Source organism: Pipistrellus hanaki (assembly GCF_964339955.1).
Source record: "Pipistrellus hanaki genome assembly, chromosome: 2".
Lineage (NCBI taxonomy): Eukaryota > Metazoa > Chordata > Mammalia > Chiroptera > Vespertilionidae > Pipistrellus > Pipistrellus hanaki.
Window position 1 is genome coordinate 49636228 of NC_140504.1, and position 18297 is coordinate 49654524.

Here is an 18297-nt window from a genome sequence, read left to right on the forward strand (position 1 = left end):
AGATCCACAAAGGTACAGAGAGAGATATTCCGGCTTACAGGATTTAAAAATAGTTTTTTGGGAGAAATTTTAAGGAACGGGAATAAAAGGAAAGGTTGTGGGTAGAACCCGGGGTATTTTCTCTATTATAGCGCCGCATAAAGGGAAGAGCAGGAGCAGAAATTTGCATTTTAAAGGAATGATTGTTCTACATCCCTCAGGGCTTCTTATAATTTTTTTATTGAATCTTTATTGTTGAAAGTATTACATATGCTTCCCTATATCCCCCCCATTAATCTCTTCAAGCCCACCTCCACCCCTCACCCCAGGCCTGACACCCTATTGTCTGTGCCCATGGGTTATGAATATATGCATAACAAGTTCTTTGTTTGATCTCCCCCCTTCCCTCTGAGGTTCTGCAGTCAGTTCTATACTTCCACGTCTCTGAATCTTATTTTGTTCATCAGTTTATTTTGTTCACTAGATTCCACATATGAGGGTATGTGATACTTGTCTTTTTCTAACTGACTTATTTCGTTTACTATAACACTCTCCCAGGGCTCTTATCTTGGAAAGGCTTTATCTAACACTTTTATAGCCCCTGTCGTTTTTCGCTTTGTACACTTGACTAATCTCCCTCACTGGGACCAGAGGTTACAAAGAGACAGGGAGAGGGTGTGAATGTTTGGAAGGTGTTTAATAAAGTGGCCAAGAATTCAATTTTATTTATTATGCACTGAAGAATCCTATAACAATGGCAATGGACATACAAGTTCATCCTCCATTCTATCGTCCTAATCTCTTTTTTCTATTTCCTTCCCATTCTCTCACGCACTAAACATGAATTAATAATTCCCTCACGGCCAGTCTTGGTTCATGAGTCGCTTTTCCACATCCCAAATACAAATTTGCATTTTGGTTTTCATTATTTTTCCTCTTTGCTTAGCCCAAGTATCCCCGAGATTGCAAAATATATATCTGTACAATATGGCTTTATATTCCATCAAGGACATATGCTTTAAAAAAGGAATTATTTCGGTGTAAGAAGTCAACAGTGAGGAGTAAACGTGAACACCATCTGACCTTGCACGGCAAGGTCTGGCGATCCGTCAAGGTTAGACTGCAGGAGCTGGGTTGTAGAGCTGCGGGCCGCACCCCAGCCGAGAGAGAGACTCCGCGCCCGCAGGTGGTGTGTCAATCACTCCCCGCCCAGCGCGCCCCGCCCACCCCGCGCGCTCCGCCCACCCCTCGGAATTGGCGCCTTTTCCCTCACCTGCCCCGCCCCCCGCCTGGCCCGCGCGTGTTCCGCCGGGGGCGATCCGTTCGCTGCAGGCCTCGCTAGGTGTACGTGCGGCAGGAAGTGACGACAGCCCGCGGGGGGTCGCAGGGGGCGGGGCCAGGCTATAAACGGCGGGCGGGGCCGCCGCGGGCTCGGAGTGTCAGCTTCTGTCGGCGGAGGTGCGGCTCACTGCGGCGGAGGGGCTCCGGGTGAGTGGCCCGCCGCTCCGCGTCCTCCTGCGGCCGCTGCCTCTGCGGGGCAGGCCGGGCGGTCTGGGGACGGCCCCGCTCGGTGCTCCGAGCCGCCCCGTCTCCTCGGGAGCCGCGGGCCACGCGGGGCAGCTGCCGCGCCTCCCGGGAGCGGGCGGGCGGGAGGGAGCGGGGCCGCGTGCGGGTGGGAGGAGGAGGAGGAGGGGGCGGCAGGTGCAGCGGGGCGGCCGGCGGGCTGAGCGGGGCTGCCCCGGCCTTCTCTGCTCCCCCGCTCGCCTCCGTCGCCCAGAGCCGCGTGGCTTCCCCGTTAGGACTCTGGTGAGGGCGAGCTGGACGGCTCCCAACTGTCACCGTGCGCCCCGCCATTGTGCTTCCGGGGCCTCGGGCCACGCGAGCCCGGGTTCCCACCGGCGGGCCCTGAGGAAGGCGCGGGCCCCGGGGCAGCCCCGAGCGGCGGGCTCGGGAGCCGGGTCCGCCCGGCGCCGCCGCAGGGGTGGCCCGCGCCGCGCCGAGCACGTGGCGGCCTGGGAGGCGGCCCCGGGGAATGGCTGCCTGTCGGGGTGCGGGGGTGACCTTGAGCCCGTGAGCCCTCGGCGTCCCTTGGCGCTCGCCCGGGAGCCTGGGCTCGCCGCGGAGCGGGGCCGAGCGGCGGCCCCGGGTTCGGTTACCGGTCTGCCGGGGCGTGCAGGTGGGGGTTCCTGTGAGCTGGTGCACGTGAACTCTCCGCAGAACCCGATCTTCCTGGCCGCTCGCTGCACTGGGGCTTGTGTGTGTGTGTCGGGGTTCTCAGTTTCCCCCCCCAGACAGAAGCCAACTGGACACCGGCTGGCTTGGCTCTCCTCGCCTCACTGTGAAATGGGAGACCCTGGGAACAAAAACGCGTGCTTTGTGAGAGCTGTGGTCTGAGAGGCTTAGTGAAAGTTTTTTTTACTTTTTAATATTTTTATTGATTTTTTTTTTTTTTTTTCAGAGAGGAAGGGAGAGAGACAGAGAGCTAGAAACATCAGCTGCCTCTTGCACACCCCACTGGGGATGTGCCCACCACCAAGGTACATGCCCTTGCCCGGGCTCGAACCTGGGACCCTTGAGTCCGAAGGCCGTCGCTCTATCCACTGAGCCAAACCGGTTCCGGCTTAGGGAAAGTTTTATTTGGATTAGGATCGGTTTGCACAATTGGGGCGATGTGTGGTCAGAGGTCCACGGTGTCCCTGTTTGTGGTCGTGGACGGCTCTCTTAAGGTGGTCGCTGGGAGAAGAACGCTTTGTGCCTTGACTCTTTTCGGTTAACACTTGACCTCTGCACACTTGTTGTTGACCTTGGGTACCTCGAAGAACTTGACTGCTATTTTCTGTTTTCTTGGCTGGGTACAGAGAGGGGGTTAACAGGATTGCCGTAGGATATAGTCCTGTTACAGAGGTTATTTATCAATAGATACCTGATATCTCTATTCTGTGCTTACATATGAGTTTGGAATACTAGATGCTGATTCAGTTGTTTCTGAGCTGGGGAGCTTGGCCTCGGACAAATGTTTCAAGTGATTTACAAAAATTGATTTTTACGGTGAAAATGTAGGCATTTGCTGGCCCTGCTGACCTCCCCCAACTACCCCTCCCCTCAGTTTTGGATTATAATAAATTCAGTATGCTAAAAAAATAAAATAAAATACAGAATTAAAACATTTTTGTCATTGATACGAAATTTCCCAAAAGTCTATTAATAGCGTAGCACCCTTTAATTTGTCTTTGAGCCTGGCCAACAAGCGCTGGCACGCACATCAAGGCACACACCTGGGATCCAGGGTCCCTGGGCCCCATGCAGGAGGTAACCAATAGATAGCTCTCTTTCTCTCCCCCTTTTCCCGCCCCCCTCCCTCTCCCTTCCACTCTCTGAAAATCTATAGAAAAAATCCTCAAGTGAGGATTCGCTACAATAAGTTGTCTTTCTTTTTCTTCTTTTTTTTCATTTTTTTATTAAGGTATTATATGTGTACTACCTTACCAATCCCCCCCACCACACACACACACACTCCCATACAATAAGTTGTTTTTGATGCAATGTTCTTCGTCAGGTAATGGCATGCTTCTAGTCCAGGGGTCCTCAAACTTTTTAAAGTGGGGGCCAGATCACGGTCCCTCAGAGAGCTGGAGGGCCGGACTATATGAACTACTAATTCCTACTGTAACACCTCGGCTGCGCTCAGACTCCTCTGCGGGCCGCATGTGGCCCGCGGGCCGTAGTTTGAAGACCCCTGTTCTAGTCTGTGCTGAAGATTGTTGGATAGGGAAGAGCGCCTTGGCTAATTCTGCCCTCAGGGGAGGCATTTATTGCCTCTGATAATGTACATGTACTTATTAAAAATGAAGCAAGGAGAACAGCTGAACTTAAATTAGACAACAATGAAAGCTAGTTAAAAATGATCTTGCCCTGGCTGATGTAGATGGAGCATTCTGCAGTACACTCAAGGTGGTGGGTTCAATTCCCGGTCAGAGCACATACCCAGGTTGCAGGTTTGATCCCGGATTGAGGCTCTGTGCGGGAGGCAACCAGTCTGTGTTTCTCTTCTCTCTGAGGCCTTTTTAAGTCCTCTGAGGCCATTTGGAACTCTTCTTGTGTATGCTTTCCTTGAGCACTACACGGGTAAACTACAATGACTGCAGGTGGTCCTGACCTTCCAATTGGGCAATCTTTTTTCAGAAAGCTGAATGGTAATCAAGGTACTGCTTGGTTTTTTTGTTTTTTTTTTTGTTTTTTAATTTCCTCCACTGCCTTTTCAATTTAGGCTCTTAAAGCTAGGAAAGACCTTGACCTTGTCTTTACAAGTCATTCTGTGTATAATCAAGTATGAGTTCCAAAGGCCCTGCAAAAGTTTCATAAGTTCATGTAGTCTTATTTTCACTGGCAAATGCATAGTTGTCTAGGGAAATATTTTGCAAAATGGGTATCAGCTATCAATTGCTTGAGGTCTTGGAGCCTTACCCATGTAAGCATTAAAGTTTTCTACTTTTAAAAATCTCCCTACCACCCAAGCTTTGCTTAGTGATTTCGGGATAAAATAGAATAGTGACGTATAAGAAAAAATTCCAGATATCAGGTTTCATTATATTCTTATTTCCAAGTGATATGAAAAACGAACTTCATACATTAGGCATGCCCCTATATTAAAAAATGGAATCTCAGTACCATGTAATTCCATTTCAAGTATTATTTAGGATAAGCAAAACAGTCCCAAGAGGCATTACGGAGATGGCCCATGAGTAGGACTTCAAGAGCAGGGAAAGAATGTTAGTGGGTAAAGGCATGACTGGCATCTGTTCCACGTGCAGAAAATAGAGGGCAGGGAAGTATCGGGTAGTGAAGGCCTCTAGAACAGCGCCAGCAGGCAAAGGAGCTTCACTTTATCTGAGCTCCAAGGACTTTGGAACTGGGGCCTCTTTTCAGTGATAACAAGTGTCTTGTTTTTATTTCAAGTAAAATGGAGTAGCAGCTTTGAGTGCTATACATAGGCGAAAGTACAGTTTAGTTCCTGCCTTCTGGTTTTGAGACACCCCAGAGGAGCTTAAGACCTCAAGATAATTACTGTATTTAAAAATTAAATAGAAATTAATGCCACATTAAAGAAAGTGGGAACAATGTTTGAATTTTAAAGAAGTTTGAGATTGTAGTCGACTACCTTTGCCTGTCTCCTGCCTTCCATTCCATGGATCAATTGAAAACATTTCAGATCCTCTTTTCCATTTCATGTTCAGAAACAAGGGGGCTCTGTTTTGCTTACCTTAATTATCATTGTTAATGTGAGCAACTGAGTAGTTTTCCCATTTATTGTTAACACCAAGGTGCTCATCTGAATAAAAATCAAGGTAATGTTTGGTTTATTTCTTTTTGTTAATCCTCACTCAAGGATATTTTTCTATTGATTTTTAGAGAGTGGAAAAGAGGAGAGACATAGAGAAACAACATGTGAGAGAGACACGTCAATTGATTGCCTCCCATAGGAGCCCCAACCAGTACTAGGGATCCCTGACCAGTGCTAGGGATCGAGCTTGAAACCGAGGTACATGCCCTTGACTGGAATAGAACCCAGGACCCTTCAGTCCTTGGGCTGACTCTGTCTACTGAACCACTGTTTAGGGCTGGTTTGTTTCTTGTAATAGATTATCAGCATTGGTGGTGATATCTTGAAATAAGCCAAATAAGAGTTTCTGCATGTGTTTATAGATATGATAGTGTTATTGCAACTAGTTTAGAAAGTTTCTCTCCCATGCTTTTAGAATATTTAAATTAATGATTTCAGTTGGAAGAAAATTCATTAAGGGGTTCTTTTAAATGGAAGTCTTTACTCTGTTTTTGGCAGTTTTATTTTTTATGTTATTTGAAACAGAATGGGTATGTGAGGTAATTTTAAAAGAAGGACTCAAATTTGCTGTATGTAAAACTTCCGGGAATAACTTTTGTGGATATAGCATTATATTCTTCACAGGTCGTTAAAAATAAAAATTGCCTAGGCCCTAGGTCATAATTATTTTCTCTGACTTGATTTCTTTTGTTATAGTCTTAATTTTGTACCTGGGGATTAAAATAGAAATACCTGTTTTCTCAGTAAAAATATGCTCTGATTTTAATTATATACAAAACCATCCTTAGATGTTTTATTAATGTAGACTTGGAACCAATCTCATTATTTATTTAAATCCTTTATTTAGATCACTTTAAAAAATATGTTGTCACTTTAGTGTTAAAATTAATTTCAAACTAGAAACTTTGAGGAATGGCTGATGAGCATTAAAGTAAGCTGCTTTTTCCTAGAAAAAGATGATTAAAATTGGTTCAGGGTGGGGCCTTCTAGTTCTGGCTCTAGTGATTGGGTTAGGGCAGTTCTGGTGCAGCAATAGTGATAAGCATTTTGTACCAGATGGGGCAAGAGATGGTGCTTCTAAGAATATGATCTATTTATTGGTTATTGGCTCGTCTTAAACCTATAGCACTTTATTTAAAGCTACAGCCTTAAATAAAATGTGTTATAGGTTTTGATAGGAGACTTTCTAATTTAAGTTTATATAATATCTTTTGTTTTACAGTCTGCATATATCTCACAACTTGCTTTGTGTCATGTAGTGTTAAATGTGCTGTAAGTGTACTGATAGTATCGAAAAAGCCATAAAATAGGTAGTATGGCATAAATGTTCATTTTATACATCTCAACATAGTATCATTTTCCAGTGTGTAGATGCACTCAAACCAAATTAAAAATCCAGATTTCAGTTAATAATCATGTTTTAACTTAACATAGGATTTTATTGGCTACAGAGGTGTTTTTCTTTGGAAAAAATTAAGATTAGTTTCTTAATATTTTTAGAAGCAAGAACACAATTTCTATAACCCAGTAACACATTGAACTTCATATTTAAATTATAATTTTTCAGTCTTAAACAAGTCACTTAACCGCTCAGATAATTTGGCTCTTCATCTAGGAAGTACTCTATGTTTTTCCTTTTGTGTATTCTTTTTGCATCAAAGATCTATATATCATTTATAGGAACTGTTCATTTAATCAGAAGGATCAGGTTTTCTCTCCTTTTCTATTGGAGATGCTTCGTTGTTTTTTTTTAGGTGCCAGTCTTATTTCTTTTGTATTGTCCCTTTGATTAAATTCAGTTACATAAATTTACATACCATAAATGATAGTCAACTAGTTTTCCCCATGTTTTTTAATTTTGAAAAAATTTCAAGCCCACAAGAAAAAATGAAATAGCAGTAATATGCATATCCATACACCCTTTACGTAGACACATCAGTCGTTAACTGTTTCCACATTTGCTTTAATTCTTATCTACTTTTTAAATGAAAGTTACAGGTATTGTAATACCTCATCCTTAAATTTTTACCCATTAATCTCCAAAAACGCAATACCATTATCACATTCCCCAAATCTAAGATGCAATACTGTTCCAGTATATATAATATATATTGACATTTCTTATCTCTCCCAATAATGTCCTTGAGGCTGTCTACCCATTGTACCTCAATTTGATATCTGATCAAAGATTGCAATAAGCTTAGTTGTCATAAACTAAATATCTTGGTGAGAAGCCCTTTCTAGAATGGTGATAATATTTAAAAGTAAGTTTGAGCCTGTTTGGCATGGCTCAGTAATTGAATGTCGATTATGAACCCAGCAGGTCATGGTCGATTCCTGGTCAGGGCACATGCCTGGGTTGTGGGCTCTATCCCCAGTCGGGGATGGGTGGGAGGATTAAAATATTTTTAAAAATTTTAAAAGTAACTTTGATACATAATTTCGTGTGGTAATAAAAAGCCTTTATTATTTAGATACAATGGCATCTATCTCATTAGGATAATTCTATTTTATTACTAGGCTCTTCTGTGTGGCAACTCAGAATGATGGATCAAGCCAGATCAGCATTCTCCAACTTGGTAAGATATTTTAAGTTTATATTTCTGTCAATAGTTCGTAAGAATGTGAAGTATGCAATAATGACTTTGACCAAGTAATCATGAAATACTATCCAAAGCTGTTATCAGGTATTCATTTACATTTGAAATGGTGATCACCAGGCATAACTCATCCCATAAAAGAAGAATATAGTATTTAGTATTGAGTAGAATTAATTATGGAAAATCTTGTCAGGACTTTAGGGTATTTGGGGCATTGTGGAGGGGAACTGCCAAGTAGAACTAAAAGCATAGATCAGCATGTATTTACATAACCAAACCTGAATGAAAAGGCTGAAGGAGATGAAGAAGGCCAGTATATGTTCTAGCCATAACCTGCCATTGACAGAACTGGGTGCACAGAAGAATATTGGTTTGAAAAGGGAACTGCCTTTGTTGTTGTTAATCCTCACCCCAGGATATTTTTTCCATTGATTTTTAGAGAGAGTGGAAGGGAGTAGAGACAGAGAAACCTCAACGTGAGAGAGACATATTAATTGGTTGCCCCCACACCTCGACCAGGGTCAGGATTGAGCCTGCAACCCAGGTATGTGTCTTTGGCTGGAATTGGCCGAGGACCCTTCAGTTCCCAGGCCAACTATCCAATGAGCCAAATCAGCTAGAGCAGGGACTTCTTTTTCCTTAAGAACATATTGTAAGTCATAGTAATGGCCCAATAATAAGTATATTGCTTGACCAAATGTTTTTGTTAATGTTCCTACTCCCTTCTTAATGCTTTCTTTATTTTTTTTTTAAAAAATCTCAGTTTGGTGGAGATCCGTTGTCATATAGCCGGTTTAGTCTCACACGGCAAGTAGATGGCGATAACAGTCGTGTGGAGATGAAACTAGCTGCAGATGAAGAAGATATTGACAATAACATGAGGGGTAATCGTGCTCACACTGCAAAACGGAAAAGGCTTAATGGATTACTCTGCTGTGGGACTATTGCTGTAATCATCTTTTTCTTGATTGGTAAGAGTGCCATTTAAAACTTAAATGTTCCTTGTCACCAAGTTGTTAATTCAATTCAGCAAACATTTATATTGTACCTTCTTGTGTGCCATTGTGCGAGGTAGTAGAAATACAATAATTAAGACTCTATACCTGTCTTTGAGTTTAGCCTGGTGAGAGAACGAGGCACGTGAATCATTTCAGTGTAATGTGCAAATGTTAGAATAGAAATACGCTCAGGATATTTGTAGCATAGAAGCTTGGCCTAAGGATTCAAGGAAGGCTACTGGGAAGAAAAGACTCCCATGCTTTAAAAAGGTAACTTTAAAATAAAGTTCTTGTGATTTATTAGATTAAATGATTTAAAATATATAAAACATACATTGATTCCTTTCTAACTGCTTTAAATTAGATTAAAAACAGTATTCTCAAGACAATATTTTAATCCCTATAGGATTAGGTTATAAATAAAATTCTGTGAATTCAGCTCTGTAATTTTTCACCTTTAGGATTTTTGATTGGCTATTTGGGCTATTGTAAACGTGTAGAGTCAAAAACTGAATGTGAGAAAGCAGAGTCTCCAGACATAGAGACTGAAGGGGAAGTTGAAGAGAGCCGGCCTGAAGTATCTCCCCAGTTATTTTGGTCAGACCTCAAAGCAATGTTGTCAAAGAAACTGGATACCATAGAGTTCACCAACACAATCAGGTAAGTTTGAGCGACTTCACAAGTTCGACCTTAGTATCTAAACAAAGGTGACCTTCTGGAGGAAAGGCTTTTTATAGAGTAGGGGAGACTTCCCATGTTTTGTTAGAGGGTAAAGGAATCAGTAAAGTAGTCAAACTATGTTGATAGGGAAAAGAGTAGAACTTTTGTGGGGACTCTCCTTTTTCTTAAAAAGAATTCACAGGTCCACCCTAGCTGGTTTGGCTCTGTGGATAGAGTATCAACCTTTGGACTTAAGGGTCCCAGGTTTGATTCCAGTCAAGGGCACATTCCCAGGTTGTGGGTCCCATCCCCAAGGAGGCAGCCAACCAATGATTCTCTCGGTTGAAACTAATTGACATGTCTCTAGTATTCCTTGATTTCTTCTGGTTCTCAGTCATTAATCCATGCCTTACGAAGTATTGTAAAGGTTTCTCTCCTTAGATACTTTTAAATTGATTATATATTGAGAGAAAAACATCAATTGGCTGCCTTCTGCACCCTCCTATGGTAGGTGCCCTGACAGGGAATCAACCAGCAACCTTTTGGTGGCTCAACCAAATGAGCCACAAAAGGGCGATCCTTAGATTTTTAAATTCTTCCTTACACACATATCTAACACTGTAAAGGACAAATTTATATTTTATCTTTTTCTAACTTTACTAGCTTCCAATGGTACAATAGTTCTTTTATAGTTTCCAATGGTACAATAGTTTTTTTAGTTTTAAATTAGAAATATTGGCATTTTTATCCCATCTGATGAATACTTTTGTATATACTGTACATTAGGCATTATGGTTGAAGTAAATATTGTCACAATAAGCAGTTTTGCTTCCAGGGGATTCACAATACTTTAAAGTAGGTAAAAATAATGGTCTATACCTGAAACCTATGTATGTTCTCTCAATTAAAAAACAATTTATTTTGATAATTTTTAGTTTAATGTTTATTTTAACAGTGACATTTTTTTCATCCAGGCAGCTGAATGACAATTCTTATGTTCCTCGTGAGGCTGGATCTCAAAAAGATACAAACCTTGCTTTTTATATTGAAGATAAATTCCGTAAACTTCAATTCAGCAAAGCCTGGCATAATGAACATTTTGTTAAGATTCAGGTCAAAAGCAGGTATGTTGAAAGATGGTAAACTTATTTTATAGAAGTAGCTACTTTAGTTAATGATAAATATAGCAAAAACTAAATATATTAAAGCTATTTAATTTTTTTCCCCAATGCTGGTCTTAGCTTCATTTTAACACAATCTTTTAAACAGTAATCCAAACTCAGTGACACTAATGAATGGGAAACAAGACTCGCCATTCCTTGTGGAGTACCCTCAGGGTTACGTGGCATACAGTAAGGCTGGGACAGTTACTGTAAGTAAGACAAAATACTGCATGACTTTTTTTTTCTTCTTTCTGTTGAATAGCTCACAAGCTCATTGTCTTTACTGTTCTTAGGAGTTATAGTATAAATTTACTTATAAAATGTAACTGGTCATGAGATATTCTTATTCTTAACCCTCCTATGCCATGGTTAAAATGAAATTCCAAATCTTCATCTTGGTTGGCAATGCTCTAAGTAATCCTACTGCTCCCTTTTCCTCACTGTGCTCTTGCCAGGGTTCTTGTCCCACCCTTACAAAGGGTTCACCAATCTGGAGAAAGGGACTGATGCATATTCAAGAAGGAATCCAAAGACGAAAGATAATTTTGAAAGTCATTGGGGGTCAGGTCAAAGGAACTTCAGCTAAAGGAACTGAAGACTCCTTAACTTAGGAGCCTGTGCCTTTTTCTTTTTTTTTTAATTTATTGATTTTTCACAGAGAGGAAGGGAGAGAGAGAGAGAGAGCTAGAAATGTTGATGAGAGAGAAACATCGACCAGCTGCCTCTTGCACACCCCCTACTGGAGATGTGCCCGCAACCCAGGTACATGCCTTTGACCGGAATCGAACCTGGGACCTTTCAGTCCACAGACCAACGCTCTACCACTGAGCCAAACCGGTTTTGGCCCGTGCTATTTTTTTCCCCCATGCTATTAACACAATATGTCCTAAGGCAAGGTGGAGATAAAACATTTCAAAGGGTAGGGTACAGAAGCATTGTCAGTTTTGGGAATAGCCTACAACTGTTCAGGTGTTTGGCCAACAGGAGGCAATAAAATGCCCTGAGCTGTCTGGCAGCAGACAGTCCTATTCAGGGTTGGGGGAAGTGCCGTTTAGCTGTTCTCATATCTAATACTAGAGGCCCAGTGCACAGATTTGTGCACCAGTTGGGTCCCTTGGCTTGCGCCCTCGAAATCCAGGAGCCCTTGAGGGATGTCGGACTGCCGGTTTTGGCCCGATCCCTGACCCCCCGCAGGCCAGGCCGAGGGACCCCACTGGAGCATGAATCTGTGCACTGGGCTCATAGTATGCCTATAAGATCTTTAGTTAATGTCTTCTTGCCTTCCCCTCTTCCCTCTGAGATTCATCAATCTGTTCCATGTTTCTATGCCTGTGTCAAGCATCTGCCCCCTGGTGGTCAGTGTGCATCATAGCTACTGATAGAATGGTCAGACACAGCATATTAGCCTTTTATATGTGTATATATAGAAGATTACCTATAGACTCCCTATAGAAGTCTTCCTATAGAAGTCTTCTATAGACTTCCTATAGAAGTCTTCCTATAGACTCCCTATAGAAGTCTTCCTTGATTACGTACCTTATCAAAACAGTCTTTCCTCTAATCACTTTCTCATACCTTGCTTTATTTTTTCTTTATGTAGCACCAGACATTTATTTGATTCTACATCCTATCTAATAAAGAGTAATATGCAAATTGACCATCACTCCAAGACACAAGATGGCCTGTAGGGGAGGGCAGTTGTGGGCAGTTAGGGGTAACCAGGTCGGCAGAGGAGGGCATTGGGGGAGACCAGGCCAGCAAGGGAGGGGGGGGTCCAGGCCTACAGGGTAGGGCAGTTAGGGATGACCGGGCCAGCAGAGGAGGGCAGTTGGGGGGGGGGGGGAAACCAGGCCTGAAGGGGAGGGCAGTTAGGGGCAATTGGGCTCGCCAAGGAGCAGGGGAGCAGTTAAGCGTCGATCAGGCTGGCAGGGGAGTGGTTAGGAGTGATCAGGCTGGCAGGCAGAAGTGGTTAGGGGCAATCAGGCAGAGGCAGGTGAGCAGTTGGGAGCCAGCAGTCCTGGATTGTGGGAGGGATGTCTAACTGCCTGCCTAAATGGGTGGTTGGACATCCCTTAAGGGGTCCCAGATTGAAGAGGGTACAGGCTGGGCTGAGGGACAAACAGCCTCCACCCCCGTGCACAATTTCATGTGCCCAGCCTCTAGTTGGAATATAAAGAGCTAGGAGTTAGTTTCATTTATTTCTATGTCCTAGAGCTTTGTACAGTGCCTGACACATGGTAATATGTATTTGCATATATCAGATTTCTTATGTGGGGACAGATCAATACCATCTTGGCTACAACCAATCTTAGCTTGATTCTTTTTCTTTTTTTAAATAGATTTTATTGATTTTTTTACAGAGAGGAAGAGAGCGGGATAGAGAGTTAGAAACATTGATGAAAGAATCATCAATCAGCTGCTTCTTGCTCACCCCCTACTGGGGATGTGCCCGCAACCAAGGTACATGCCCTTGACCGAAATCGGACCTGGGACCTTTAAGTCCACAGGTGGATGCTCTATCCACTGAGCCAAACCGGTTTTGGCTTAGCTTGATTCTTTAATGCTTGATATCATGGAATTTAGGTAAACATGGTCCAACTATTACAGAAATTAAAAAACTGCTAGGTAGAATAGTTCTGTCTATGTTTTTCATGTTATAAGGCCACATATACGTATGTCAGGGACCTTTCTAGTGGATGCCTTTTAAGCCAGATGAAGTTTTATTGTTCTCTTGTCTTCCTGCTTAACTTGTGCTGTGTCGCTTTGCCTGGTTACCTACGAGTCTTTAGTCTGGGGTTTAAGTATGAGACCATTATGTAATTGGTGTTGCCATGGCTAGCCTACAATATTTATATTGTATATATCTCTGTGTTTAACATATCTTGCTATCCTTTCTCTTCCCCCAAGATGTCTGAAGCAATGTAAAATAGATTACTTAATCTAAATATATCAATGTTGATTAAAGATAGCGTGGGATTATGAAAACATGAATGTAGGAGACCAGAAATGTTGATTTCATTCCTGATAACCCTAACTACTTTTTAAAAAAATATGTTTTTATTGATTTCAAAAGAGGAAGGGAGAGAGAGATAGAAACATAATTGATGGCAAAGAATCATCGATATGGCTGCCTCCTTCTAGAGATCATGCCTGCAACCTGGGTAGGTGCCCTGACCAGGAATCAAATCATGACATTCATGGGTCAATGTTCAACCAGTGAGCCACAGTGGTCAGGCATCCCTGACTACTTTTTTAAAAATATATATATTTTATTGATTTTTTACAGAGAGGAAGGGAGACAGAGCTAGAAACGTCGATGAGAGAGAAACATCGACCAGCTGCCTCTTGCACACCCCCTACTGGGGATGTGCCCACAACCAATGTACTACATGCCCCTAACCGGAATCGAACCTGGGACCCTTCAGTCCACAGACAAACGCTCTACCACTGAGCCAAACCGGTTTCGGCTCCCTGACTACTTTTGACTTTAGAAATCACATGTGTCCTTTCTAGGTCCTGGTCTGCTTTTACCCTGTCTTGAGTTTGATCTGTAAAACCATTCTGCCTTAGACTCTGTGGCTGTTCTAGTATCCTAATGCTCATTAAGTTTAATGTCTTTATTTTAGGGTAAACTGGTCCATGCTAATTTTGGCACTAAACAAGACTTTGAGGCTTTAAGCACTCCTGTGAATGGATCTTTAGTGCTTGTTAGAGCTGGGAAAATCACCATTGCTGAAAAGGTAAGTATGAGTTATATATCGGTGTCATCTTTCTCAGTTAAATGTTATTTTATTTTATTACATTCTGAAAACAAGTGATCTTAAATGCTCATACCTGATAATATAAATCTATTAAAGTACTCAGTGAATACCAATTATCTAAAGTCAATAGGATACTTCAAAACTGGCATATCCACTTGGATTATTTTGTAGCCATTATCTTTCAGTGAAAATGAACTCATCAAAAATGCTTCACTAAAAGCAGTTTAAATTACCTATTAACAAAGGTTTTATATATATATATATATATATATATATATATATATATATATATCATCAATAATAAGTAGGTTTTATGAAAATGAAAATTAAAAGTCATACTTACACAAGGATACACAAGGAGCTAGAATGGAACATATCAAGACAGCAACTATCTTGGATGGGTTTTTATTATTTCTCTTCTAAACTCTTAGTTACTTAAGACGTTTTTTCTAAACATAAGCCATTTTGAATATAGGGAGCATGGGTGTTACCCTCTGTAACCCTTTGTCAGAGAGCATGAAGTCCAGTATGTATTCTAAAGTTATATGATTCGTTCTTCGTATTCTGAGCTTTGTGTTTTGTTTTTTAGGTTGCAAATGCTGAAAGTTTAAATGCAATTGGTGTTTTGATCTACATGGACTATATTACATTTCCTGTTTCTAATGCAAATCTTCCACTCTTTGGACATGTGAGTTCTTATTTTTGAGCAAATGAGTTTTTGGGTTCTCTAAATTACTGCTAGATTTCACTTACATTAGTAGAAATAAAACTGTGCCTTCCTTAAATACTTTTGTCTGGGAGAGTTTTAGCAGTAAGCAAGAAGGTAAATTATATGACATTGAAACCTAGTTGCTACTTATTGCTAAAAGTACTTTATCAGTATAATCTAGTCCCTTAGTATCCACGGTTTTGCTTTCAGTTATCCACTGTTAGTTGTGATCTGAGAATATTACATGGAAACTTCCAGAAATAATTCATAGGTTTTTAATTGTGTGTAACAAATGAAGTTTTTGAGTTATCCCAGTCTGTCCAGCCTACGATTAGAATTATCCCTTTGTCCAGTGTATCAATTTTATATACACTGCTTGCCCATTAGTCCCTGAGTAGCCACCTTCCTTATCAGCTTGACTGGCATGGTATTGCAGTGGTTATGTTCAAGAAAGCTTAATTTTATTCAGTAATGTCCCCAAAGTGCAGGAGTGGGGATGCTAGGGGTTTGTATATGCCAAAGAGGAAGCAATAAAGTATATGTATTTAGTATATGTAGGGTTCAGTATTCATCCACAGTTTCAAGCATCCACTAGATCCTAGTCACTAGGGTGTTAGAATATATTTCCCACTGATGAGGGAGACTTGTAGTGTCTTCAATTGAATTTGGCACATGCCATAAAAAGCAAGCGTCATGTATCATAGATCCACTCACACTTTGGGACTTGAATGTGCTATAGCCTCACACTCAATCTGAATCTTACAAGGAAATGTCTTGAATAAGTACCTAATAGAGATGATTATTCTTTTGTTTTACTAGGCTCATTTGGGAACAGGTGACCCTTATACACCGGGATTCCCTTCTTTCAATCATACTCAGTTTCCACCATCTCAGTCATCAGGATTGCCTAATATACCTGTCCAAACCATTTCCAGAACCGCTGTAGAGAAACTGTTTGAGTAAGTTCTTATTTGAAAACTGCCTTGCAGGGTGAGACTTTATGATTAAGGAGAATAATCTGTTGATTTGATAAAGTCTTAAATCAATTGGCTATTATTTTCCACATTTGGGACATTTTGGGGATGGATAGCTATTAACTTGGTATAGATAAAAAACTGAAATTTTTCAACATAAAGTGATATTAATGATAGACCTTGGATTTATAAACTCAAGGAGTCCTTGTTCAATTCACTCAGTGAATTCCTTGTACAATATACCTAGCATAGCTCTGTTTGAATATTTACTGTGTTTTGCAACCCATTCAGTTATTGGAAAAGATCTGTTGGGATTCATGTTGGGCTATAATACTCATTAGTTCTGGATTTTCTTTCTCTCTCTTTTTTTTATGTTTTAGTTTTTAGAGAGAGGAAAAGGATAGGGAGAGAGATTGAAACAATGAGAGAAAAACATCCATCAGCTGCCTCCTGCACACTCCCTTCTGGGGATCGACCCTGAAATCTGGGCATTTGCCCTGACCAGGAATCAAACTGGTGAACTCTTGGTACATGCCCCCACCCACCACCCAGACCTTCACACTATTGTCTGGGTTATGCATATATGCATACAAGCTAATTGGTTAATTGCTTCCCACTCGCCCACCCTCCTCTACCTTCCCTCTGAGGTTTGACAGTTTGTTCGGTGCTTCTGTGTCTTTAGATCTATTTTTGTTCTTCAGTTTATGTTGTTCATAAGAGTGAGATCATGTGATACATAAGAGTGAGATCATGTGATACTTATTTTTCTCTTCAGAATACCCAATATAATAAAAGCCTAATATGCTAAGTGTCCAGTCATTCAGTTGGCCGTTCAACCAATCAAAGCATAATATGCTAATGATATGCTAAGGCCACTCAACAAGTTGCTATGATATGCACTGACCACCACAGGGCAGACAGTCATTTGGTCGACCAACCACTGACATGCACTGACCACCAGCAGGTAGACACTCCGACCGGTAGGTTAGCTTTCTGCTGGGATCCGGCCGATCAGAACTGAGCAAGATTGGCTGGACACACCCTAGAGCCCTCCCATGGTCCCTTCCTGGCTAGCTAACTTCCTGCATCCCTCCCCAGCCCCAGTTGTGCACCATTGGGGTCCCTCGGTGTGGCCTGCACCCTTTCACAATCTGGGACCCCTTGGTGGGTGTCGGAAAGCTGTTTTCAGCCCAACGGTGGAAGGACTGGTCACCATGACATGCACCAACCACCAGGGGGCAGACGCTCAATGCAGGAGCTGCCCCCTGGTAGTCAGTGCGCTTCCAAGGGGGAGTCCCGCTCAGCCAGAAGCTGGGCTCACAAGCACAGCGTCAGTGACAGGAGCATCTTCTGCCTCCGCAGCAGCACTAAGGATGTCTGATTCCAGAGGGAGCAGGCCTAAGCCAGCCATCAGTTGGACATCCTCCAAGGGCTCCTCGACTGTGAGAGGGTACAGACCAGGCTGAAGGACACCCCAACCCTACCCCCGAGTGCACAAATTTTGTTCTTCTATAACTGAGATAGCCTCTATACATATACTACCCATGTTAGTGGAGTTAGTAAATGTGGGAATACATATATATATATATATATATATATATATATATATATATATGTAAATTTTAAAGATCTTTCAAGTCACTCTTTTATTTTAAAATATATGTTTTATTGATTTGAGAGAGGAAGGGAGAGGGAGAGAAATAGAAATATCAATGATGAGAATTATTGATTGACTGACCGACTCCTGCACACCCCCTTCTGGGGATTAAGCCCGCAACCTGGACATATGCCCTTGACTGGGACCCTTCAGTCCACAAGTTGATGCTCTATCCACTGAGCCAAACCAGCTAGGGCAAACATGGGAATATATTAATGGACTTTTATATAAGAACTTCATTCTGAGTCCATCTTGGTATATATTTTAAAAGTAAACTATAGCCGAAACCGGTTTGGCTCAGTGGATAGAGCATCAGCCTGTGGACTGAAAGGTCCCAGGTTCGATTCCAGTCAAGGGAATGTACCTTGGTTGCGGGCACATCCCCAGGGGGGGTGTGCAAGAGGCAGCTGATCAATGACTCTCTCATCGATGTTTCTAACTATCTCTCTCCCTTC

The 18297-nt window shown here is 42.0% G+C and overlaps 1 protein-coding gene across 1 annotated transcript in view; it reads left to right on the forward strand.

Annotated features, from left to right (window-relative positions):
* Positions 1–1356: 1356 nt before the first annotated feature.
* The window catches only part of TFRC (transferrin receptor), a 30946-nt gene continuing 14005 nt past the window's right edge, over positions 1357–18297 (forward strand). The window contains exons 1-9 of the mRNA XM_084871642.1: positions 1357–1467; positions 7841–7899; positions 8684–8891; positions 9380–9578; positions 10553–10702; positions 10848–10950; positions 14368–14481; positions 15092–15190; positions 16031–16170. Of these exons, the coding sequence (XP_084727768.1) occupies positions 7864–7899; positions 8684–8891; positions 9380–9578; positions 10553–10702; positions 10848–10950; positions 14368–14481; positions 15092–15190; positions 16031–16170 (1049 nt within the window). The 5' untranslated portion in view covers positions 1357–1467; positions 7841–7863. The remainder of the gene's footprint in view (positions 1468–7840; positions 7900–8683; positions 8892–9379; positions 9579–10552; positions 10703–10847; positions 10951–14367; positions 14482–15091; positions 15191–16030; positions 16171–18297) is intronic.